This window comes from Haliaeetus albicilla, chromosome 10, assembly GCF_947461875.1.
Source record: "Haliaeetus albicilla chromosome 10, bHalAlb1.1, whole genome shotgun sequence".
Taxonomy (NCBI): domain Eukaryota; kingdom Metazoa; phylum Chordata; class Aves; order Accipitriformes; family Accipitridae; genus Haliaeetus; species Haliaeetus albicilla.
This window is the reverse complement of record NC_091492.1, coordinates 1,515,054-1,538,978: the sequence shown is the minus strand read 5'-3', so window position 1 is coordinate 1,538,978 and position 23,925 is coordinate 1,515,054. Positions and strand designations below refer to the sequence as shown.

At 45.6% G+C, this 23,925-nt stretch overlaps 1 protein-coding gene across 2 annotated transcripts in view; it reads left to right on the top strand.

Moving 5' to 3' along the window:
- The window catches only part of SPG7 (SPG7 matrix AAA peptidase subunit, paraplegin), a 43,125-nt gene that overhangs the window by 1,967 nt on the left and 17,233 nt on the right, over positions 1–23,925 (top strand). Inside the window, exons 1-9 of one of the 2 annotated variants that reach the window (XM_069793249.1) lie at positions 6,990–7,355; positions 8,727–8,829; positions 10,156–10,245; positions 15,009–15,259; positions 16,256–16,395; positions 19,117–19,219; positions 20,729–20,854; positions 21,179–21,341; positions 22,128–22,301. In XM_069793249.1, the coding sequence (XP_069649350.1) occupies positions 7,218–7,355; positions 8,727–8,829; positions 10,156–10,245; positions 15,009–15,259; positions 16,256–16,395; positions 19,117–19,219; positions 20,729–20,854; positions 21,179–21,341; positions 22,128–22,301 (1,288 nt within the window). In that variant the 5' untranslated portion in view covers positions 6,990–7,217. Of the gene's footprint in view, positions 1–6,989; positions 7,356–8,726; positions 8,830–10,155; positions 10,246–15,008; positions 15,260–16,255; positions 16,396–19,116; positions 19,220–20,728; positions 20,855–21,178; positions 21,342–22,127; positions 22,302–23,925 lie in introns of those variants that run through there. The other variant, XM_069793250.1, reaches the window with a different exon arrangement.

Here is a 23,925-nt window from a genome sequence, read left to right as displayed (position 1 = left end):
TAGGCTTAGTCTTTTTATCTCTACCCATCTTTCTCCTCCATAAGACATACTAAACCAGTCAAAAGAAAGGTTGTTGGGGGTTTTTTTTTGTCCTCCCTTCCATTAAGCCTCTCGTCATACTTCACTGAAAACACTGCAGATATATGTTTGCCCTTCTGGTGCCTCTGAGTGAGCAGATGAGAGGGGAAATGTTTTTTCATTTCCTAATTATAGTTGGCTGTACCTGCTTCCTTGTCAGCCTTGAATGTCATCCAGGTCACGGATCCAGTGCTGGGGAGGAAGTTAAATCCTTTCTGTGTCATCCTGACCTTTTTCTATTTGAACACAATAGCGTGGACTATCAACCTATTTCAGGGAGGGACATTAAAAGCACTTGGTGAAAGAAAGCTAATGGTGGGAGTGGGGGCGGGGGAGATGATTTCAGCTGGGGGTTGTTCTGCTGTTTTTCTGGGTGAGACTCCTGTGATGAGGATGTTTAACCTGCTTGGTTTTGTTACCCTGGGATGGCTTTTGCTCCTCACAACTTAATTGCAATACTTAAGAGGAAAAGAAAACAATAAACTATCATTAATTGTTGAGTACCTTTATCCTTCACTAAAGGTTGTGAGCTCTCAAATCCTAAAATAAAACAAATATTCTGGTGCTGAGGAGGAAAGAGAACATTGCACGAGGGCAGAGAAATTAGGCCACTTGGGGAATGTGCTTTCAGGCCTACTTCTGTCTGTCACAGCAAACTAAAAGGACACTGACTTTGGGGAAAAGAGCTCTGTGACCCTTTGGTCCTTGCTCTGTTACTCTTTCCCTGTTGAACTCTGGAGCTGGCATCTGTGTCAGCTGCTCACCTGCTTTTGCAACCTATGGGGGAACGATGTTCATTGCACTACTTTAGCTGAGCTGCCTTGCAGCTCTATAGCAACTGTCTCGTGATGGAAGGAACCATTATGTCAACCATAAGGTCAAAAATACCTGGTCTGTGTTAATGTGGGTGCAGTTCTCTGCTGATTCAGCTCCTATCAGGATGTAAAGATGGGAATCTATTTTTAATAGATTAGACAATGTGTGATTTATGACTACTACAGTCACACATCAGGGTAAATCCTCTGCCACCAGTCAAGTGCCAACATCAGAGGCCAGGAGAATGAAACTTTAGAAGAACTTTGATTAGAAGACCTTTACTTTAAGCCTGGCTCATGTTTTAATTAATGTCATCTATTAACATTTTGAAAAGAGATGGTTTTGGCAAACAAGGCAGCCATTTGGAAAGCCAGCAAGGAGTACAGCTGATGCTCTTGGTACTGCAGCAGCAACCTCCCTAACTCTGCACACAATCTTGTTTTTCTTAAATAAAACTACTTTCAAGCCATCCTTGGTTTTGGTTTTTATTGTTGTTAAAGGACAACTCCAACTTAAAACAAGCCCTTCTGCCTGTGATACCATTAAGAAATAAAAAACTGGGCTTTCACCTGCTTTACAATGAGGTGGTTGCTCACAGCTCTATGAGATGCGATTAAATAATAATGCTAAACTAATGCAACAGCTCACTCGTACCAAAATCAGCATTTTTCTGAGGGCTTAACTCCTTGATGCAGCCCACTGTGTAATCAGCTGACTCCCAGTAAAGCACCAGGACTGCACACTGGGGCCCAGGACAGGCAGAGCTGGCAAACCACGAGCTGATTTAGCTCCTGTGCTACACCATGCCCTTGGCTTGCACAGGCAGCAGTATTTTTTGACCCCTGAAAGCTTTGAGCTGCTCTTGTGGATAGTAAGTTTATTTACATGGTTCCCTGCAGGACCTTAAGCCTATGTGAACAGTAAGTCCACAGAGCTTTAGACCTCCTGCATCCCTAAGAGAAGGATACTTTCCAATGGTAGTGGTCCCCTGCTGCTGGGTAAATGCCTCATATTGATGTTCTAGGCGTGAACTCGTGACCGTCCTGTTCTAATTATTGTTTTTATGATTCCTAATGACAGGCTTTAGGTTCCTAGTCTGCTTACGGATTTCAGGGGTGTGGAATGACAGTTGCTTGCCCGGAGCTTACTGACCTCCCCCAGTCTGCGGGGTTTGGAGATGACTTCAGCCACCTCCCCTACGCAGATGGATTCCTGGGCTTCTCCTGAGCTCTGCACGCTTCAGCAGCTCTCCAGGGAGCGCACTCCCGTGGAGCAATCTGCTCATTCATGGCCTTTGAGTCGCAAACAAGCTATTTCCTTCTTCCCGCTCTACCCCTGCAAGCTAAGCTGAGAGGTACCCATGTCACTCTGTCAGAGCGTTGCTCCTTCTTGCCTGCATTTACTTTGCTTTTCTAGCGATTCGTAAGCTGTGACTGGCAGACGGTTCAGCCGCTGCTGCTGTATGGCTGATTCCCTGTGATCCCCTGCCTATAGCCATCTGTCACCTACCTATCTTAAAGTTAAACTCCCCTGTCTTTAGAGGTGACTCAAAGATAAAAGTTTGTACCCCAGCACTGTGTCCCAGTTATGCTTTAAGCCCATCAGCTGCCTCACTGTGGGGCTGGGGTGCCCTCCTTGCCCCCTGGGAGGACCAGTTTAAAAGTGCCATGCTGCCCTCTGCACAGGAGCAGGTCGGGAAGTGGGTCTGGCAACGGCAGCAGGAAGCACTGGAACTTGCAGTGATCCCAAGCTGTTCCTGGAGGAATAGGTGTGATGGTTTTGGACTGGCTCATATAAAAAGACTATCTGCTGAACAGACCTTTCCCTGGTGAGGAGTTTCACTGTGCTTGAGGGACAGACGTGTGGACTTTTAAGCATGTCCTTTGTTCCTGAGCCTAAGGCTTTCCTCGATACTTGGCCTTGCTATGCTGAAGGGGATCATCTATCCCTTGACCTTGACTTGTCATCTGCAAAGAAGTCATCTGAAAAAAAAAAAAAATCTGGTACGTGACAGAGATGCACACTGCTGAAGGGTGCTGGAACGCTCTGGGGCCTCCTAGCCAGCGCCAAGCTGTGCATTTTTGTCCTGCCACAGAGAAGTCCTGGCTTGCACTGCTGGGTGGCTAACAGCAATTTTTCAACTTTTAAATAGAAGTCTGAATTTACCTTCTAGCAGCTTCGGCTCTACATTTAATCCTTTGATTCATTATTGATGTGAAGTCTGTTCGTGGTGCGGTGGCCACCTGACTCTAGGTATCCATTCACTCAGTTTGCAGAGTGCCGTGTTGAAATGAGTCTGAGCGAAGCTGGGGGGGACTGGTGGCACCCTGCAAGGAGCTTCCTGAGACTCAGGGGGCAAAAGCAAGGGTGGCAAGCCTGTCTTACAGGGAGCATGAAAACAGAAGATGCAAGTTCTCAGACACAGCAGAGCTGACGGCTGTGTTGGCTGTGGAAACTGATTTCTCTTGTCCTGAAAAATACAAGATGGGGCTGCTAATGCTGCTTTCCTGTTCCTAACCTGCTCAGGAGATAAACCAGGGATTTCAGACTCCAATCCAGCACCTTTCCCCAGGAGTAAATACACGTGGCATTACTGAGTGATGTCATGGCTGGAGCACATCCCAGCGAGGCCAAGCCTGGATCAGGTTATATCTGTCTTCTCAGAATATTGGCTTACTCCCAAAGGAGCATATTGCCAGTCCAAGGGCAGTGACTGAGGCCACCTTTCCCAAGGTCATCTCTCGCACACACAGAGAGGACAGCACTCGCTTCCGCGTACGCACCGCAGCCTGAGCCACCCACGCAAAAGTCGCAGTGCAGCCATGGCGGTTGCTGGCTGCATGTAGGGCAAAACCTCTTGACTCTCCTTTCTGGCGTCACTTTGTGTTGGCACCAGCAAGGCAAGGACCCCCAGCCCTCCTTCCTGGTGCTTCATCATCCGGTTGCCTTTGAGGCACAGCGTGAAAGGAGGAATAGGAATCACATCAACTCCAGCTACGTGGTGCGTCTGTAAATAACTAGTCCTCATAGTTCAGTACGGTTTTGTCACATCGAGGCTTACATCTTCTGGCTGGGAGCATCGCAGCGAGAGCCCAGCTGCCCTACAGACCTGAAATGCTGCTTGTTTCAGTCAGTGAGCCCACCCAGACTCAGCTGGGTGGTCTTCTGTGCTGGAGTTTGGACCCACTCAGCTTTCATTGCCCTCCGTCGTTAAATGGGTGCAAGTTTGTCTTCACTGAAGTTGGAGCGAAGCTGTAAGGCAGGCATAATGAAACCCATTTGGCTCACTCTCAGGTCAGCCTGACAGAAGTCGGTAAAGTCCTGTCTAAGCAAACTGCACCGCTTCACTTCTAATCGGGCTGTAATTCTATTTAAATGATGCAACTCTTTAAAAATAGATCAGGCCTAATCAGAAAATGGATGGAAGCATGGTCTGACGTGCCCTGAGTGAAGCAGAGGTAGGGATGTGCATGGTTCTGGTACCCTACAGTGGTTGGGGTCACTGAGGGACCCCACAGGCCCCTGGTTCCTGGCACACTTTGCCGTGGTTGCTGTATCCTGTGGGAGCCTCCCCCATCAGTCAGCATTCCAGTTTTCTCCTCCAAATACAGCTGGAGTGTAAATAACCCCCTGCCATGGATCCCTCTGCAGGGTGGGTGAAGACGTGACATTCGGCTCTGTGGCAGCCACCCGGCCAAGCAGGATGTCATCCATGGGCTGGCACGGAACAGAGCCGTGTTCATGCTGAGCCGGAGCTTTTTCTGCTGTCCTTCCCCAGCCTAGTCACTTAGGGTCACCACAGCTCTGCAGCACCCATCTCACCTCTACCTTTGTGTGTGTCTGTGTCAGAACTGGGCTCCTTGCAGCCTCGAAAGGGCCAGCCTTGGGTTTCGCAGCCTCCCGTCTTGGCCAGGACAAGGGACAGAGATTCTTCTCCAGGCACAGTAGGTGCAGATGACCCTCTCTTTACAGACAGTGAGCATGCCAAGAGAAGAGCCCACATGGCCAGCATGGAGCGGAGGTGAGTAGCAATGTGGGCTACACAGCATCTCCCTGGGCAGCTTGGCCTGGCTGGCCATGCCGAGTGGAATCTGTGGGGTAGAGGAGCTGCTGGTGTCTCCGCAGCTCGCTGTCACATCCCCACTGTGACACTGCAAGCTATGACCAGCCAATATGGATTAATTGCAACCAGTTTAATTTTGTGTCTGTAAATTAAGCTGTTTAACGATTAAGCCAGTGATACAAAGAGACTTCCAGGAGTGAGGGGGACATTAACATGCTAATAGACCTTGCTGGTAGAAGGTTTACTTAGACACATCCCAGGGGGCAGATGACAATTAACATCCTAAGAGACTCTTCTAGAAAGAGGATGCTAATTCAGACCTGCTGGGAAGGGAGATAATTATTTATTATTATTTTATGTAGCCCTGCAACCTCCCATTCAAGAATGCCCAAGATACTTTAGGACAGGTAAGTTAGGAGAACTAACAACAGCGATGATACCTAAAAGTTGTCCTGGAGCCACCTGAGGGGAGAAACACGGACAGGAAGGAGGGAGAAAAAGCTGCAGAAACCATCCTGGTTAGCAAGACAGGAGAGGAGAAAGAAACATGACTTCCTGAAGGCACATTAAAGGAAGCGGGCAGGAGAGATCAGAGCTGCAGGCCGGGTGAGCAGAATATTCATTTCAGTAGAGGAAGAAGGGTGTAACTGTGGCAGGAGGGAGGTGATGTATGCTCTGAAATGCCTTCCTGCCCCAAAGAAATACCCAGCAGAGGACATGGAGCCCTCCCACGCTGCTGTGCACAACTAGTGCAAAATAGGAAGAGATTACACAAGATTTAGGACCAGGGACTTAAAATACAATGACCTTTGTGATATCTGTACATAGGGAACTTAATGCTACTCATAACCTTGACACACTCTGGTGTTATGCTTGAGGCGGGGTTTCCACCACTATTAGAACCCCACACTTGCACCAACAGAACAATTTTAAATGCAGACTATCAGTCGGCTGTAGCTTGGCTACTGTGAGTTGTCAAACACATTGTAACAGCTTTTCCACAGAAGACAGATCACAGGAGCCAGCTAACCTGCCTGACAGAGCAAACATATAAATGTATGTATATTTGTTCACTCATTTTATTTCTGAGCATACTTGTTAATCCATCAAGCTCAGCTGCAGGTACTAAATGCTGTTTTCTGTCAGAGCTAATTCATACCTTGAGCTATCAGAAGGGGAGTCTTCCTCAGCAACAGCTGCAAAGGGAGGGAGCTGGTCTCTTTGCTCTCTGTCGAATCTAAGATTGCAGAGTTTGTTTCTCTCTTCTTTTCCCAGACATTACAATTATGTGGGACATGACGTTAAGAATTATAAACATCCCGGAGCGGGGCTAGTTGTGTACTCACACCACCAGACTCTGCACCGCCTGCTTCCCTAGTGCCAGGTCTCCCTGCCAGCCATGCCTCCACAGCGATGGGGGTGGCCACAGCCTCTCTCCCGTGCCTGCCGGAACCTGCTTGCTCCTCCCAGGCGTTTCTTCTCCTCCTGCCTAAATCTGTTTGGGGGACCTGCCCATGGCTGGGTAGGGGGAACTGCCTGCACTGCGGGATCTGGACAAGGCCCAGTTGTGGGAGCCCGTCTGGGTTGTGGGAACCGTCTGTCTGCTCCAGGGGCCTTGGCCAAGCAGACCTTCGCCTGGGGCTGGTCTGCAGAGGGCTGCCTGCCTTGGGGGGGCGGCCGGGTTGGGCTGTGGGAGGGCCTGGCCAAGGCCAGGCCGCAGGATCCTGGCCGGGCTGGGCTGGGCCCTGGCCAAGGCAGAGCCGAGGGACGTGCGTGCCGGAGGCCGGGCCGCGGGGATCTTGGCTGGGCGGGCCCTGGGCCTGCCAGAGGCCGGGCTGCGGGGCCCCTGGCTGGGCCGGGGCTTGGCCGAGGCCGGCGGCGGGGCCGGGCCGGGCCGGACCTCAGGAGAGGGGCCGGCGGGCGCCGAGCGGCGGGATTCCCCGTTGCCGCGGTAACGGCGCGGGCCGGCCCGGCAGCCCCCGCGCGGCTGCAGCTGGGGGCGGGGCCAACGGCCGCCCTCGGCCCCGCCCCGCCGCCGACGGTTGCGGCCGCCATCTTGAGGCATGGCAGGCCCGCCGCTGTCGGCCCGTTTCCAAGATGGCCACTCGGTCTTCACCGAGCACTTCCGTCCCCGCTGAGGCCTCCGGCTCCCGGCGCGGCGGCGAGCGTAGCGGCCCGCTGGCGCGGTTCTCTCCTCGGCGGTCCCTCGCCGCTCGTTAGCTGCCGCCACCGCCCCTCGGAGCGGGACGGCCGGCGGGTCATGGCGCTGCTGCGGCTGCTGCTGCTCCGGGGCCGCCGCGGCTGCTGGCGGCGGCCTGCTCCGCCGCCCGACCCGGCCTGGGCCCGGGCTCGCCCGCGGCCCGGCGGCGGTCCCCTCGGCGCGGGACGCGGCCTGCAGGTAACGCGGCGGCGGGGCCCGCGGAGCGGGGTGGGCCGGCCCCGGGGCGGAGCCTCGCCTCCCCCGTGCTCGGCCACCGGCAGGGAGCGGCGAGGGGGGCCGGCCGCGTCCCCCGGGGAGAGGCCGGCCCGGCGGGGCGCCCGGCCCCCCAGGCTGCACCGGAGAAGGCGAAGGGAGGGGAGCTGGGTCAGCCCTCAGGGCTTCGTGTTTAAATGGCCTCTTGCTTCGAGAGAGGCCTTTCCTCAGAAGAGCGCTCGGGTTAAAGCATCCCAAAGGTCCGTCGTTTCAGTGCTACATAACGGGAACTTGGGCGAAGGAGAACACTTAGGCTGTCATAAGCAAGAAAATGTTGTTCCCTAACTTTATTCGCGCTGGCTCTTTGTATCTCTTGTGACAGAGGCGCCCACCGCATTGGTGTGCGCCACAGATGTGATTTTCCCCATTTTGCAGTGCTGCTGATATTGCAGGGCTCCCCAACACAACCCTTAATGCAGAAGGCAAGGTTCTTGTTTCAGCTAGGTCTCCAGTGTGATTTAAGACTGTTCTGTGGTTTCTTCAGTGCAGTGAAGAAGCACTGGCAGTCCAAGTAGGCTATGGAGGAAGAACAATTGTGGGACTGCTTTGTGAATCATGCCAGGTTTTTCTGTGGTCAGTTTAAACTAGTCTAAGCTGTTCTGTTCTAGAAAGTATCGATCCCAAGAGGTTACCCTCTCCAGCCAGCACAAGCACTTGTGTTGCTGCCCAGCAAACCCGGAAAAAAGGGTGAGGGATTTCAGCCTAGTCTGTGTCCCTGTCTGGTTTGCGGCACAAACGTTTGTGCCTGTGCAGTACTGGGGTGGTGAGACGGGGAATCGCACATCGGAGAAGGGGCAAGACTTGTGTTCAGTGAGAGTATTAGTAAATGTTAGTTCAAATGTGGTGAAGTTGCCTTTAAACTGAATGTCAGCTGCAGGATTACCAGGAAATAGCTGTGTTGGCCTTACTGCTGTGCAGCAGGGTTACAAAGTAGTAATCCTTAAGATTTCCTTTTGTGGGAGGGTATCTTTACATTTTAAGAACTGACTTCCAACATATCTTTAGAATGAAGAACAGAGGTACAAGGAGGAAAAAGATAAAATGTTCAAATGTTTGAGTATACATTTCTATTTATACACGTGCTTTCTTTAAACTGGGTTATAAACATCTACAAAGTCACATGGCAAGTCCACAGCATAACCAGGAATAATATTCAGGTGTCCCAGCTGCTGGTCCTGCAACTTACCCCAATTTTTTTTCATGTTTAGAAATCTTAGTCTCACAGCATAGAGGAAGGTTAAGCAGTCACAGTACTCTTCCAATAGCTATCTTTTTTTTCTTTATCTTCTTCCTCAGAGCCTTCTGTCACAAACACTTTCACCTCCACATCAAAGTCTCAGTGGAGTCCTGGTGAAACAACACATAATTCGAGATCCAGTAAGGCTTTGGAATCTCTTAGGTGAGTCCTGAAGAGCCAGTGTACAGGTGGAGGAGGGGAAGAGGTCTTATTTAGTAAGAGTATTGACTTTTCCTACATTCCTGAAACGGAAATAAAGCTGTTCTATTTTTGGCTTTGGGAGCTGCGTGTGTTTTGCAGGGGTTCTAGGCTTTTGTTTGGTGACAGACATGAACAATGGCACCTTTCCACAAGGAGCTCAGCGTGATTAAGTAAGCGCTTGAGTCATTAGCCCTAAAAGCTAATTTAAAAACTGCAGACTTCAGAGTAGAGAATCTTTCTCTGCCTCATTAGCAAAGCCTAAGACAAAAATGTCATTCACCTTTGTCAGAAGTCACATCGTATGACCTTGCTGAAAGCGTTACATTGGAACAAGTTAAAAGTGTATGTTAGAAAATGTTGTCTGAATGCGTAGAGCAAAAGCACAGAAACGTAAAACAAAGGCAATTGTTCTTGTTACCCTCTTCAAGTTGGGAAGATGAGTTTGCTGATGCCTTTGAGATTTGAACAAAACTGGTCATGGCTATTCTGGCCCATGTGGGTCTGGTGAGCTTGGACTGCTTTACCTTTGAGAGGTGTTTGGGGTTTTTTTAAGTTAAAATAAAAATACATGCATAATCTTTCAAATGGCAGTGAATCCTGTAGTAGAACTAGCAGGGGACAAGCAATGCAGTTTCTGGGCTTACTCTTCTTTCTGGAGCCTTCACGAAAGACCATGGGAAATGGAAGCTGCTGTCCTTGAGGCAGTTTTCCTTCTGAACTTTTTGCATTTTCCTGGTGAAGAAGTCTTCGCTTATTGTTTTGTAGCAGCAGCTGTGAGTCTTACTGTTTGTAGCCTTACTTTCTTGGCTTTTACTAGAGTACCCTAACAGCATTTACTGAGAAACCTGCATTTAACTCCAGCACATGCATTTCTTTCCATAAGCATTTACAATTCCTTGTGTGAGGCTGTTCTCAACTGACTGTGCCAGTGTTAACTATGGCCTTATGCCTCAGGAAATGTGTGCATGTTTCAAGACTGAAGAATTTTCTCCAAATTATTTTCTTTGCCACATTAACGTGATTTCTAAACAAAGCCATATTTTGATTGGATTGTCAAAAAATATATATTATATAAGGAAACTGAAGGAGTCCGTCCTTCCCATTACTCCCTCTGGTGAGGCTGTCCCGTTTCCTTTGCACACGAAGCAAGCTGTGCACTTGGGTGGATGTGGAGCTTAGCTCTTCTTGCATTTGGAGCTCGCATATATTTCTGCCATCCTCAGTACACCTCTCTCACTCTCTCCTGAGGTCTTCTGGTAGTAACTACCTCATTCTGCTTGCCTGCAGGTAGCACTTACTGGTTTACTACTTCAAGCTCTCAGGGGAATAACCAGAAGAATGGAGGATTCAAAAAGAAATCTCCACAGGAGGATGAGGGTATGTATGTGCCAAAAAGATATTTAATGAAACAAACTGTATGCCTGTGAGGGGTAAGGGTAGACAGCATGGAAGATCCACCTTAATGCTTCTGTCTCCGGGTATTGTAAACCTGTACCTGTAACTTACCACCTCTACAAGCCTATAGCAAAGAACAAGTTTGAAAGGGTATATTTTGGCTTAGATGATGGAATACTAAGATTTAAGACAGATGATGAAACTGATTCTCTTTCTGTGCTGCTTTGCATCCTATGCAAATAACTTCATTGATGTTTGTCTTAGTTTGGCTGCTTTACAAAGGGGAACAGTAGTATTAACTGAGTTTTGGGTTGGAGGTTTTGTTATAGAGCATTTTGACTTTATAAACTTGTATTAACTAAATTTCTTGAAGCTGAGTTCTGTTTTTTTTCTTATATTTCATTTACCTTCCCTGTAGATGTGTCTCTACTTCTAGTGATGCACAGAGCTCAAAGTTAAAAATAGATTGCTTAAAGAGTTCTTAGCTGTGTAACTAATGGCACTTGCTCAGAATTTTTTTTTTTAAATCAGTCTTCCTAGATACTGTTTTTTTTGTATTCTTACACTGCCTAAGCCCCAGGCATCCCGTGATAGAGGACTTTTTGAAAATTAGTTTTATCTCGCTAAATGTGTTCTGGAACCTAGGGATCTATGTGGTGTGCTGGATTATGCTGAGAAGTAGAGGAGTGCCCTGTCTGTACCTTAAGGTTAAGAGGGTGAGGAATTTAATGACACTAATGTGGGGTGGGGGTGCAGGGGAGTAACTTTAGTGCACTAGACAAAAACCTTGTGTAACTTCTGACAGACAGTGCTCTGATCCTTGTAGGAGCCACTGTTATCTTCTACCAGTAGGCTTTCATCAAACATTTTTCAAATAGGAGCAGATTTGTGGGTGTCCCTTCAAGTCTTGGTATTGTTGTCAACTTTCTGCTATTTGTAGATTGACAACAGCTGCATTCCATTTAAAAAGTGTAATTTGACTCTTCCACTTCTGTAAAGAAAATTCTTTGCTTGTTTGTGAGTACATGCCTCCCAAGAACTGAAGTATGTGCAGAGATTTTCTAGGCTGTGGGTACGGCATGTTTTCAGACTCTGTGGTGTAGATTTTTAGCTGTGAAGTCCCACAGCTGATGGCATGTCCTGTACCCACTGGCCTGGTGGGGCGGTTTAAGAAAGGTGTCAGAAGTGGGCCCAGGTGAAGGTCTCATTCTTCTGTGTTGTCAGTAATGCTTGCAGAGGCATAACAGACCTGAGCATTTTCTTCATTTTATGACATTAGTTGATGCTTGCAGAGGCTGGTGGTGTCTTGAGTGAGTTTATGGATGTCCGCTGTGCTGCTTGTTTCCTGGACCTTTGATTGGGGGATAAACCTGTAGATGAAGGGCTCCAGATCTTTGTACTGTGAGTCGGAAGGCACTTAGCATCATGCTTAAGTCACACAGTTTGTAATATAATTTTATAAATTATTTGATAAACTTTTACCTAGGTATCATCAAATAACGTAATAGCTTGGCTTTTCCTTTGTTGTGCTTAAACATAATGGTCAAATCCTCTTGGACTAACAAACTATTGAAGCTAAAGCAGTCAGCTGCTGCTGACTTTTAGCCTGACTTGTGTCATTGCAGTCTCTTTAAGGTGAGAGCAGTGGCTTTGCCTGTTTGATCCATTTAACTGGGTTGAAGTCTTCAATGGGATGTGAGTGCAGGTATCGTGGAGTCCTCGTTAAGGAAGTCAGAGCTTAGAGGTTGGGACCCTTAGTGTTTGCAAGACCACACAGGGTGACTGAGCATAGCGCCTTGAAGTATTGTAGCTGTTAAAATTAGTAAACAGTAACATGCCATGTTCAGTGGACTCTTTTCTCCTGTGATTAATGGATAGCTTGACTTTGGGAGGTGGAATGCTAGCCCATGTCTCCAGGGGAATACTTGTCTCTGCAGTAATTATTAAAAAGAACTCTTCAAACTGTCACTGCAGCCCTTGCAAGATTTTAATCGGAGAGTTCAGATTTGGGGTTAATGGCAAATCATTGCTTCATGGAGGCTTTTTGAGACTAAAAAGCTGGAAGTATTCCCACAGCTGTTGCTTGCAAGTGTCACATCCAGTTACTGGTTCTCATTTACTGAATATTGTGGGGTAGTTTATGGTGCAGTATGAATGTTGTACTGTAAAGATAGTCACACTTTACATAAGCTTAGAAATAGATTGATTTTTGTCCTTAATTGAATGCAGAGTAGAGGAAAGCTTTGCGTTGCCTTCTAGCTTTCTAGAAATGGTCTTTTTTCCTGAAATTATTCAGCCGTAGGTTAAAGGTCCTAGACAAGTCTAATTCCTAGAAACTGGAGAAGTTGTTTGTGTCAAGGTATCTAATGGCTAGCTTTTACCCTGTGGTGATCTTGTGATCGTATCCTCAGTTATGTGTGCTTTAGAACATATTATAAGCATCCTCACTTTTCTGTATTAAATTTCAAAATGCTTTAGCAATAGTTGACTCTGACATCTCTCAGGAATTTCCATAGCGATAGATGGACTTTCTTGCTGTTGTTACTCACTTTTCTAGAGTAGTTTCTTTTCTATAGAGAATCTTTTTATTTGCAACTTGGTCAGCTTTTCAGGATATTGCCCAGACTAAGGCCTCTATCGTACTGTATTTTAATTTTCTTTAATAAGACTATAGTGGATGTCATCCTGCAGCTTAGTGATGAATTGCTTTGTTCTAATAAAGCTGGATTTAGCAGATAACACGGAAGTGAGGAGATGGCATCGAAGAACAAAGTGGATGGGCTGGTCGCAGTGTCTGAGCTTGTCACTGTCTTTTGAAATTATGACCTTATCTGAAAAGCTGCATTGTTTCTATTTAGGAGCAAGCCTTTCCTGTTAAATGTGGAGCAGAGCTAGGAAACGAGTGAAAAATGATGCTGTGTATCTGAAGGACAGAGTACTTTTTTTAGCATCTGACTGGGTCATATGTTTGTCCCTTGGTTTTGTTGCAGTATGTGTAGGGTCTAATTGGTGGCTAGTGATAAATGCTAGTGTCAGAACATTTGTTATGAATTTGCAAATAAATCGAATCTGGGCTGCAGCAGGCAGATGCACTAGCAGTCCAGTGGCGCAGAATTAATTTATTTCTGGGTGTAGAATAGTATTTATGTATGCCATGTTGCTGTTGATGTTAAATTGTATATCAAGAATAAGTGCTAAATTATATATTGAAAACGTCCACATAAAGCTGGCAAGAGGAGGAGATATTTGTTGTCATCTTAACAACTCAAACACTGGCTAGCAGTTGACATTGAACTGTACTGTGGCAGTCCTTTGCAGACCACGGAATTTTAAATTTGCCTATGCAGTGCAAAAAATGTTGTGAGTCTGAAAAAAAGGTATGGTGGCAAATACTTGAAGTAAACCATTCTTTTTTCTCATGTCATCACTTCAGTATGTCGCTAGTACAGTAAAGATGGGGGAAAGCACATCTAGCATGGGAATTTCTCTTTTATACAGAGCCTTAATGTGGACAAGTTAGCAAGCCTTTTTAAACGTGAGGTTAGTTGTATAGCATGGGAGCAAATTTTGTTAAGCAATGAGATTGATTTGCAGTTATTTATATGCATAGGTAGGCTGCATATTGTGTCTCCTGTGCTATTTCAGATTTACTTCAAATGCAGATTTTTCTTAGGTAGTAGAAATGTTGTTGGTCTTGTGATACAGCATGCCAGCAGATCAAGAGCTCACCGGGAAGCAATTACCTCTTATAATACTGTGCTATGTGATTTACCAATGACACTATGACTCCTAATATTTTCCGATGGATATGTTAGCAACAGCCTGAGGCCGAGGCAGTGTAGAAGCATGTTACATAAGAAGTGGGCTATAGTCATTAATGAGTCTGATTTTTAGCAACAAGGGTCCAGTGGCTTTATTTGGCCTATATCCATATTAGGCCAGGCAAGTGAGATAGTCTGTCACTTTAGAATAGGATGACATTTGGTGGGATCGTAAAGGGGCTAGTGGACTGTGACCACCTGAAGTCTCCCGGACCAGGATTAGACTGCCTTAAAACAGGAAATGCTGATCAGAGCTCTTCAAAGTATGTCTGAGATTGCTGTCTGTCTTTGTACGCAATCAATAACTTCTGGAAGCGAGGGGCTTGCTTTGGCTTACTGATGCTTCAGTTCTTCCTCTTGCTGAAGCAACAATTAAAGTGAAAGAGGTGACCCTCCAGCATCTTCTCTGTGTACACAGTGCCTCACTGCATGGCTTTTGGGATATTGGGGAACAGCTGAATATAGCCACAGCAATGTGATGCAAGCAGATTTTTTGCTAGCAGGATGCAAAATTTGCCTCCTTCCATGCAACTGTTAGGTTTACATCTGAATGCTTGCTCTTTCATAACCAGGCTTTTGACCTGGTGCTATTTCATGTGTACAGCTGGGGCCCTGTGGTCTGACAGTCTAGAAGCCAGAAAGGTCTGGGAAAGTAATGCAATCCAAAAAACTGACTCACTCGCATAACCTTAGGTAAGTCACACAACCTCCTTTGTGAGCCAAGCCAGAAAACTGCCCGTGCAATGCATGTTAGGTGCTGCTTCTGAGTCTAGTCCTTTAGGAGAAACCAAACATGCAACAAAAAAATGCCCAAAAGGTACTGTTGTGTTAATCTGTCATTTAATCGGCCCTTCTTTGGGTCAGAAAGCTCCACAATAACATGCTCGTATCTTTTTTTTTTCTCTGATATCTTTTTTTCTAAAGAGGATGAGAAACGCAGGAAAAGGGAAAATCAGATGCATCTTGAACGCTTACGGGCACTCCTTATCATAACTTTCATAGTGCTGATGTTTCGATTCACGGTCAGCGAGAACAGAGAAGGGACCAACATTTCCTGGAATTACTTTGTGAATGAGATGCTGGCAAAGGGGGAGGTCCAGAGAATCGAAGTGGTGCCAGAGAGTGATATTGTGGAAATTTATCTGCACCCAGGAGGAACTCCTCATGGACAAGTTGTGAGTGACTTTCTAAAATTGGAATGAATGACCTTAGATTATACTGTTGAAAAGAATTGAATTACTGAATATATATGTTTGGTAAAACTCTAGCTGGTAAACTTGCTCTTTGTTAACTTTTCCCTTTCTTGTATTTGAAATTCAGGCGACTTTGTTACTCATATCAACCTGGAAACTAAAATTTTTAGTTGTAAAAATAATTAATAATGGCCTGAAAGAAAGTCTTAACGTATATCTAAAAAGCTGGGAATATTCAATAGTTTTTTCTACTGGCTCAGTCTGATATGTGAGAAGGTGTCTAGAAGATTGTAAACTCTTATTACTAGATCTTGTTTCAAAATTTTTCTCCTGTTTGAATTTTAGTTTTAAGTGTTTTGTCAAACTCCATCAGACTTCCTTCCTAAATCTTCCAAAATGGAAACAAAGCAAAGTTTGATCACATGCTTACTTCAAGGAGCTGCCACTAAGAATCATTACAAACTGGCTTGAGAGATTAAAATACTGTTCTTGGATACATCCCATTTTGTTTGGTGACTTACAATACATTTGCAAACTGCTGGATTAAATTAATTTCTGACAAAGATATAGAAACAAGGTCCAAGAAGTCCAAGTGGAGCACAAGACACCTTCTTCCCAGTGATGTAGTTTTCCATATATAGAACAAAATTTTCTCTGAGCCTAAGGTGTCAGTATAACTGGGTTCATAAGTTATAGGCTCAGCTTGCCTACAGAGTTGTTGCACCTCCTTGTTTCTAGAGAGCTGAGACTTAATTCTTGACTTTTATGCTTTCATAAGGTGCTGAAAAGACTAGAGGTGTTCCTCAGTTCGTTTGGAGCCCTAGTGTCAGTTACCTGCTCATGAGTTCATTGATGCAGTATCAAAGGGTGTAACATAAGGCTAACTTTTATCTGACCTGTCCATGTTGTGCACTTCTGCTCATTGCTGTATCCTTACACTACAATACTTACATGCTGCTTTTGATTGCATGTCCCCAGAACGTTACCCTGTTATACACAATGCGGGTGGCAAACATTGACAAATTTGAAGAGAAGCTGAGAGCTGTGGAGGATGAGCTGAATATTGATGAGAGAGAGAGAATCCCTGTTTCCTACAAGCATCCTGGCTTCTATGGAAAGTATGATATAAATTTGTGTTTACTGTTGATCTTATATTAGTGGCAACATCCCTCACTTGGAGAGGAAAGTCACTTTCAACTAGATGTTATTATATAAATATAGAACAAAAAAGTGGTCTCAGTTTTGGAGCACTTACCCTATCTTACAGAAATCGGAATGATGTAGATGTACCTCAATGTTTTCAAAAGCGAGGGTCCCAAGAAGGTCTCTGGAACTGCAGCATGCAGCAGACCAAAATGTTTTCGGTCAGTGTCAGCAAGTCTGAGAAAAGTCTGTGTTCTTGCATAGCTGAGCATTTTTTGTCCTTACAGTCAATTACTCAAGTGCAGAGTGTGACAGAAATCCTAACTCAACAAGTGATGTTACACCCTGGTCTGTGGAGAATGCTGGTGGTGCAGTAAGCCTTCCCTCGTTAAAATGCTTCAAGGAAGGCCTGTGGTGGTGGTTCAGTCTGTAAAAATAAACACCTAGTTTTGGCCTGCATCTCCAGCAGCTGTAGATCAGAGGACGGCCTGCGCTGGTGCTCACTCCAGCTGTGAGCCACATACTGAGCGGAGCAGCTTTGATGCTGGTGTACAAAATCTCAATGAGAGGAGTACTTCTGTTAAACTTACAGCCCTCTTCTGTTACCCAAAACCAAGATCCTTTGGTTAAAAAAAAAAAAAAAAAAAAATAAAAATGCTCAAAGCTTTTAATTCTGAAATAAGTAATAATGAATGAGAAGGGGGAAGATCTGTCAAAAGACTATAGAGTGTTGGCTAGGCTTTATTCTGTGCTTTCATATGATGCACTAGTGTTTTGTGGTCATTTGCTGCTGAGGTGGCTTATTTGCCCTTCTGTTAAGACCAGTAGCTTGTTTTTCCAAAACAGGATTTATGGGGTCCAGAGTACAAAACAGACCTGTGAAGCTGGCTCACTGGGCTATTGAACAAGTCCAGCTCCATAACTGATGGCTGTTACATTGCTGTAGAAAGATGCTTTCCATAAGTGTGGGGAGAGACTCCCAGCGTTTGGAGAGCTCTCGACTAATTGCTTATTCTGAAGTACTAACAGAGAGTTGTAGTGTGGAAGTCCGGTGTGCTAAGTAAAGAAATCCTGATTCCTGACAACAGATAGCATCATGCTGCTATGGTTATCTGCCAAGATGGCCTGGTCACCTACTTGTACGCCATGCAGAGCGCATCATTTGCTTTTAGTAGCTCAGGGGGTTTGGAGCACAGTGGCTTTCCCCCTGGAGGTAGGGATGGCCAGTGTGTGTAATTCTTCTTCCCAGGCACCTAACCAAAATGTGAAACAAATGTCATGTTCATATATGAATGGATACCTGGACTGGATTTTGTGTAGTTGCTTGTCCTCTGAACAACATTTGCACATTTTTAATACACGGTTTATATGAAGGTAAACTTTTTTAATTGATCATGCAGTATGAGACCTTTAGTTGAAATTCAAAACTTGCCAATTTTTTCAGACTTGTGTTTAACAGGAAGAGTAGACTGAACAGTTAGTCAGCCACCAACACAAGCTGCTTCTCCTGCCCCTGAAAAGAGATTATTTTTTTTAAGAGATATTACAGAGTCTGAAGTCTCTCAGGAGACTTGATGAATGTCTGGAGAATTCAGAGTCTCAGTCTGGAGTTTGAACCTGTGAGGTGCAGAGCACTTGAAGCTTGGATTCAGTTTACTCTGAGATGTGGGCACTTCATGTGTTTTGGAATTAATCCTGTCTGCGTAGTTAACAAACTGAAGGTGACTTTCAGTTTCTAGTGTTGCCTAGGATCTCTCACTGAGAAGAAACAAATGCAGCTGGGTATATAGCACATGCTGGTCCCCTTGCTTTGGTAAATCATGCCTCTGTGAGAGATTGAACACGCATTCCTAGTTTAAAGATAAGACACAGAAGTGTGGCGAGACCAGATGATTTCACAGACATGTGAAGCAGAACAGGGTCCCACAAATCTCAACCTGTCATCTGACATACGATCATTTCTCCTCCTATTGAAAGCGTCCTTTGTTTAGAGCTCACAGGATATTTGTCCTCAGCGTGTTTGTCTTGTAACTATATTAGACCTGCAGTGTGATCTCTGCTCCTCATCTCCCTCCTAATGCAATTGGTATTGCAAAGAATCCAGAAAATTGATTATATTGGTTGCCATAGCACTTCCTTCTGATATAAAGGACTTCTGAGTGACTTGACCAGGGAGGGCTAACCAGACTAGGTAGAGCAGCCTCTTAATAGGAGATGCCCACTGGGATTTCTGCCAGGATTAAGGAAGTTAGAATCTTCCTAGTGTTGCCGGATGCAGGTCTTCTGCAGTGAGCTCCCTTTGAATGGACTGCACACCCCACTGGATTTTGCTCTGGGAGTGATTTGACTGCCTGAAGGTCCTGTTTGTTTTGTAAGTAGAAATGCCTCTGAAGGGGATGGTGAGGTCGAATTTCTTCCACAGCTGTGAGCAGTATTTGCCAGTGTCCTCTGTTTAACTTTTTAGGTTATGTAATTGTTGGGGGTTTGGGGTTTTTATTTTTATATATATTTCTTTATATATATATATAAATAAAAACCTGTGAAGGTTCTGGTTTCTTAGTCATGTCTGCTCATTGCTGCACTTGCAGCCTATATGTCAGGACCTTTAAAATACTGAAAATAGCTATGTTGAGTAAGATTTACCAAGTTGTGGCTGAACACTTCAATTTGTACCCGTCTTGCTTTTGTCCTTTTAGTGATGTCATTTCCCTGATAGTGACACTTGTGGCTGTGTCCATGTTGTGGAGCATCTTCCGCCTTATTAGGGTTGCAAGCCGGGTAGGAGGATTCAATGCCTTTGTAAGTATCCTGGATCTTGATGTTGTTTTGCAGCCTGTGAGTAGTCTTGTCTTCTGCTGGCCTAATCTCCTCTTTCCCCAGCAAAGTCAATGCAGAATGAGAATTAACTGGTGCCAAGGACTCTCCAGTCTTGACACATCTTGCATCTTTTCCTGTCCTGATCATCTGACTAGATTGTACAGTAACCAGCCTTAGCTGAGGCCCTTTCTTTCCCCAATGGTAGGAAGGGCTGAGCTCAGTGAATTTGCAGTCCAGTTTGCTCTGCTATTTTCAAAGCTTGTTAATGAGTTGCAGCTGCAGATGGTGTTTTTCACTGGGTCCTGCCAATATGCCTCCCATACAGCCAGAAGAGGAATTGCTGCTTTCTGCAAAATGAGTTCTCAATTTACAAAATATGTTCAGATTCTGGATTTCATTATGTGCTGGCCTGTTCCACTCATGCCACATGCCTCACTTGCAACATTAGTCAAATCTCTTCCACGCTTGCCTTGATCAGCTGATGAACCTCTGCAGAAATCGGCCCAGGGTGCACTGCCATTGACCACAGGGTTTTGGGGATTCAAATATGGTGTGTTCAGTCCCTTGTTAGATTTCCCACTTGGTCTCCTCTGCATTTCTCTTCTGGCTTTGGGATTCTCTTCACACAAAGGAGTGCAGCTGCGCAGAGGAGAAGAATATTTTAAAGAAGTGTTGAGAGCCTTGAGGACTAGGTTCTGTCCTTGCATAAGTGGGGACAGCTAGGCGCTGCATGTTTAACTCTTCATTTGGATAAGCTGGTGTTTCTGAGGCCTGAGAAGCTATAAACTTTCTTCTCAAAGAAAAAAAAAATTCCCGAGTAGCTGTATTCAGTAGAACATAATGAGCAGTTACAAGTAGGGCGTTTAACTAAATTCTTGTTTTGACTGTCACTGTGGCTTAACACATACCAGGAGACTGAAATGTGGTGTCTGTTGAATTTGAGAACCTATAGTTCTATCCTGGGCTGTGTTGCAGTAGAAACTAGTGGCAGCATCGGACAATGGTGCAAAGTGTCTGTTTATATGCACTTACAAGATGGTATTGGTAATTATTTACCACTGACAATTATTTACCATCAATACATACTCCTCAAAACTGTATCTATCCCACGTGTATTAAGGATCAGAGCATTTAGAAATCAGCGAGAAGATCCCAAATAAGGTTTTGGGCATTCTGCATGTTTTTAATAAGTATCCCTGCCTGATCTACATGGAGTTTGAGCTGGATTGTGTTGGGACTATTACTGCAGGTTTATTCTGTCTCTTTCCCACAGCATGTGGATAAATGAAGTTTGAGTCAGCAATCTGGCTGTAAAGTGTTTCCAAAGCAAAAGTTAGTAAAACACCAATGCATTGGTAGGCATTTTAGTGTTTTGTTAGGGGTAGCTTATACCTGCTGTGCTGTCTCCCAAAGTATAGCAAACAGCCTTTCCAGACTGTTGCCTTGTCCAAAGTCAGAGCATGTATTCAGTACTTGATCTACCTTCTACAGAACCAGTTGAAAATGGCTCGTTTCACCATTGTGGATGGGAAATCTGGAAAAGGGATTGGCTTCAAGGATGTAGCGGGAATGCATGAAGCGAAAATGGAAGTCAAAGAATTTGTGGACTATTTAAAGGTATATAAAAGTGGAACAAAATAAGTGCTTGCTACCCGTCTTCAGGGATAGATCACTGACCTGGGGAGGAGGGTATATTCTTCTCATCATCCTTCATGGTACTGAGCAGCCTCTTTAAATAATCTGAAGTTTTTTATGCTGTTATCAGTATGACTCAATCTCTGTATTTCCAATTCTGTAACAGGAATGCAGATGTTGCTGCTCCCATTAGCAGCTCAGAGTTGCTCAGGCTGAAAACAGGATCAGGAAATTCTGGGAGGCCGTATTCTTGTGCAGATGCTTCATGTGAGCTGTGGATCTGACAGAGTTGTGTTGTTCTTGCAGAGTCCTGATCGCTACCTTCAGCTTGGGGCTAAAGTGCCCAAGGGTGCCTTGTTACTGGGACCACCAGGCTGTGGCAAGACATTGCTGGCAAAGGCTGTGGCTACGGAAGCACAAGTGCCGTTTTTGGCCATGGCAGGCTCTGAGTTTGTGGAGGTGATAGGAGGTAAGCTTTTCGGGAGGAAAGGTGAGGAGGTTACTAGGTCTGTTGTGGAGTTGGAGGATGCTGGCTGGGCCTCTTGCAAAGGACAGAGTTTTAGCCGGTCTTTGCGTGGGGAGGATGAGTTGAATATTTCTAACAAAAAAATAAAAGGTTTTCAGTGGTAGAGAGTACTTAATTATGTAGGACCTAAAATGTATGCCCTCTGAATTGCTAGTTGTTTCTTTCTGACAGTGTGCAGCCATGGTTCTTCACCTGAAAGCATTATCTCCGACTTCCCTGTACCTATTATTAAAGCCACTGACTGAGGCTTCCTTTCTTATATGAGAATGTTGATGGATTTTCTGCTGCTCCCTGCTGATGGAGAAAGTATGGCCTCTTTGTGCCTTGGGATTTCCATCTTCCTCCTTTTCTTCCTTCCTCCTAGATCCCGTAAGACCTGACAAGGATCAGTGTGCAGGAACATGCTGAATATTTCAGCTTCTGACCTGTGGAAGGAACAGGAGTTCATGTTAGGAGCTGGGAGCAGAGCTGCTCTTACAGTAGCTGTAGGAATTCCTGCAGTTTTGGGAGCTTAGTTAAAAGCCAGCACGCTCCAAGAGGAGCGGTACCAAAGACTTAAGCATGTGAGTTCTGTGGCTATTTCTTCGTGCCAGCAGTGTTGACAGAGGGACTGTCATATACTGAGGGTTTGCCTGGTGTCGGGTGTCCCATTGGGGGCCAGTAATCCTGTTCTCTGCTGTACTAACAGTTTTAGCGATGAGGCTTATTTCTTTTTCCCTTCCCCTGTAGGTCTTGGAGCTGCCCGAGTTCGGAGCCTGTTCAGAGAAGCCCAGGCTCGCGCACCTTGCATTGTGTACATCGATGAAATTGATGCTGTGGGCAAGAAGCGCTCGACCAATATATCTGGTTTTGCCAATGCTGAGGAGGAGCAGACCTTAAACCAGCTGCTGGTGGAAATGGATGGTCAGTACTTCTCTCTGCCTCTCAGCGGTTGGGCCCTTATCACCTTAGAGATCCAAGCTGTTGGCCTGTACATCTCTTTCCTGCTTGAACTTGCCATGCCTCTTTAGCATTCTCTTCTTGCTGAAGTAATTACCATTGCATTGAAACAAATGTCATTCCCCTCTTCCCTGGGACAAGGCTAGCTTGCACTTCACAGCCTGTTCAGGACTAAGCCCAGAACTACAGCTTGGTCATGTCCTTGCAAAAAGACTGTCTGTATGACAAGTGATAACTGTTTTGCACTGCTGCTTAGTGAAGGGGCTGCGGCCCTGAAAGTCAGGATGTTTTTTTCCTATGTGGACACCAGTGTGGCCTTGGCTGGCCTTGCTGTGGTTTCAGAGCTTATTGTATCACTCAGTTGAAGCGGGTCCCTTCTCTGTTCTTTCTCCCCTTTCCCAGCTGCTGCACTGAGTACAGAGGAAAAGCAGCAGCAGCTGCTCTGTTCAGCACAGGGTTTGTGGAAGCTGTGTGCCCAGTACTTGCTTCATGCTGAACCAGGCTTTCCTGAAGAACCCTTAGGAATCTCCTCAAGCACCAGACTGAACCCATGTACCCCATCATTAGTCCCTGTTTCTAAAGGCACTGTAGGATATCACTCTTCATCTGTCCCTTAGTAAGGCAGGACTACTCCACAGTTGATGATGCCTAAGGAAGTAATTGGGCTCAGGACAGATCTCTTGAGTATGTGCTGTGACTAAGTTGTGGAGATAACCCTCTTGAAATCTAGACATTTATATAGGTTTTTAAGGGTTTGGGGCCAAATCTAGTAAATTTTAAAACCCTGGAGCCAGTTGGTTTTGTGACTCTACTGAAGACCCTGAGTCGGGAGAAAGTGTAGTGTCACATCCAGAGTGAATTTGCACCAACAGCCACGTGAGCATCCACCTGCTAATAAAATCAACAGAAAATGTGCATTAGAGATCGTGGCTGGCAGAGGGCAGCAACCCCAAAGACTCTTACTGTAGTAAATGGCTTCAATTTGGGAGTATATTTTCCCACTGGCAATTGGAGAAGAATTATTTACAGTACTGGGGAACCAAAAGAAAATGAATTGGCAGCAAGGGCACTGCTGTCTGTAGAGGGTAACATTTAGGTCCAGCTGGCCATTAAATGTTGTTGGATACTTGCTGTATTCTGTCTAAGACGGGTAGTGGTTTAAAGCCTGTTAAGGTTTAAAGTTTAGTTGTCCCAGAAGGACATAAGCAACATAATATATCTATTCTCCCATCCTTTGACTTATTCTCATGTTGTCTGCCTGACTACAGGATCTCTGTCTAAACTGAGAGAGATAAGCTTTGCAAACAAGACCTGGTTTGATGCCACACTTCTGGATGGTTTCTGGCTGTACTGTATCTGGAATCAGCCCTTTTCTCAGACACTTTCGCACAAGTGCCAAAAAGAATGATCCTTTGGCTATTCTTAGTCATAACTCTGTCAGAGCCTGCAGCAACTGACCCAACTTGAAAAGTTTCTGTTGTTAAATCTTATTGTTGCAGAGCAGTGTAAGGAATAACTAACTACCTGCCCATCAGAGAGTGTTTGTATCAGTCTGCTGTTTTGCGGGACAGAGCCACCTTTTCCCTTG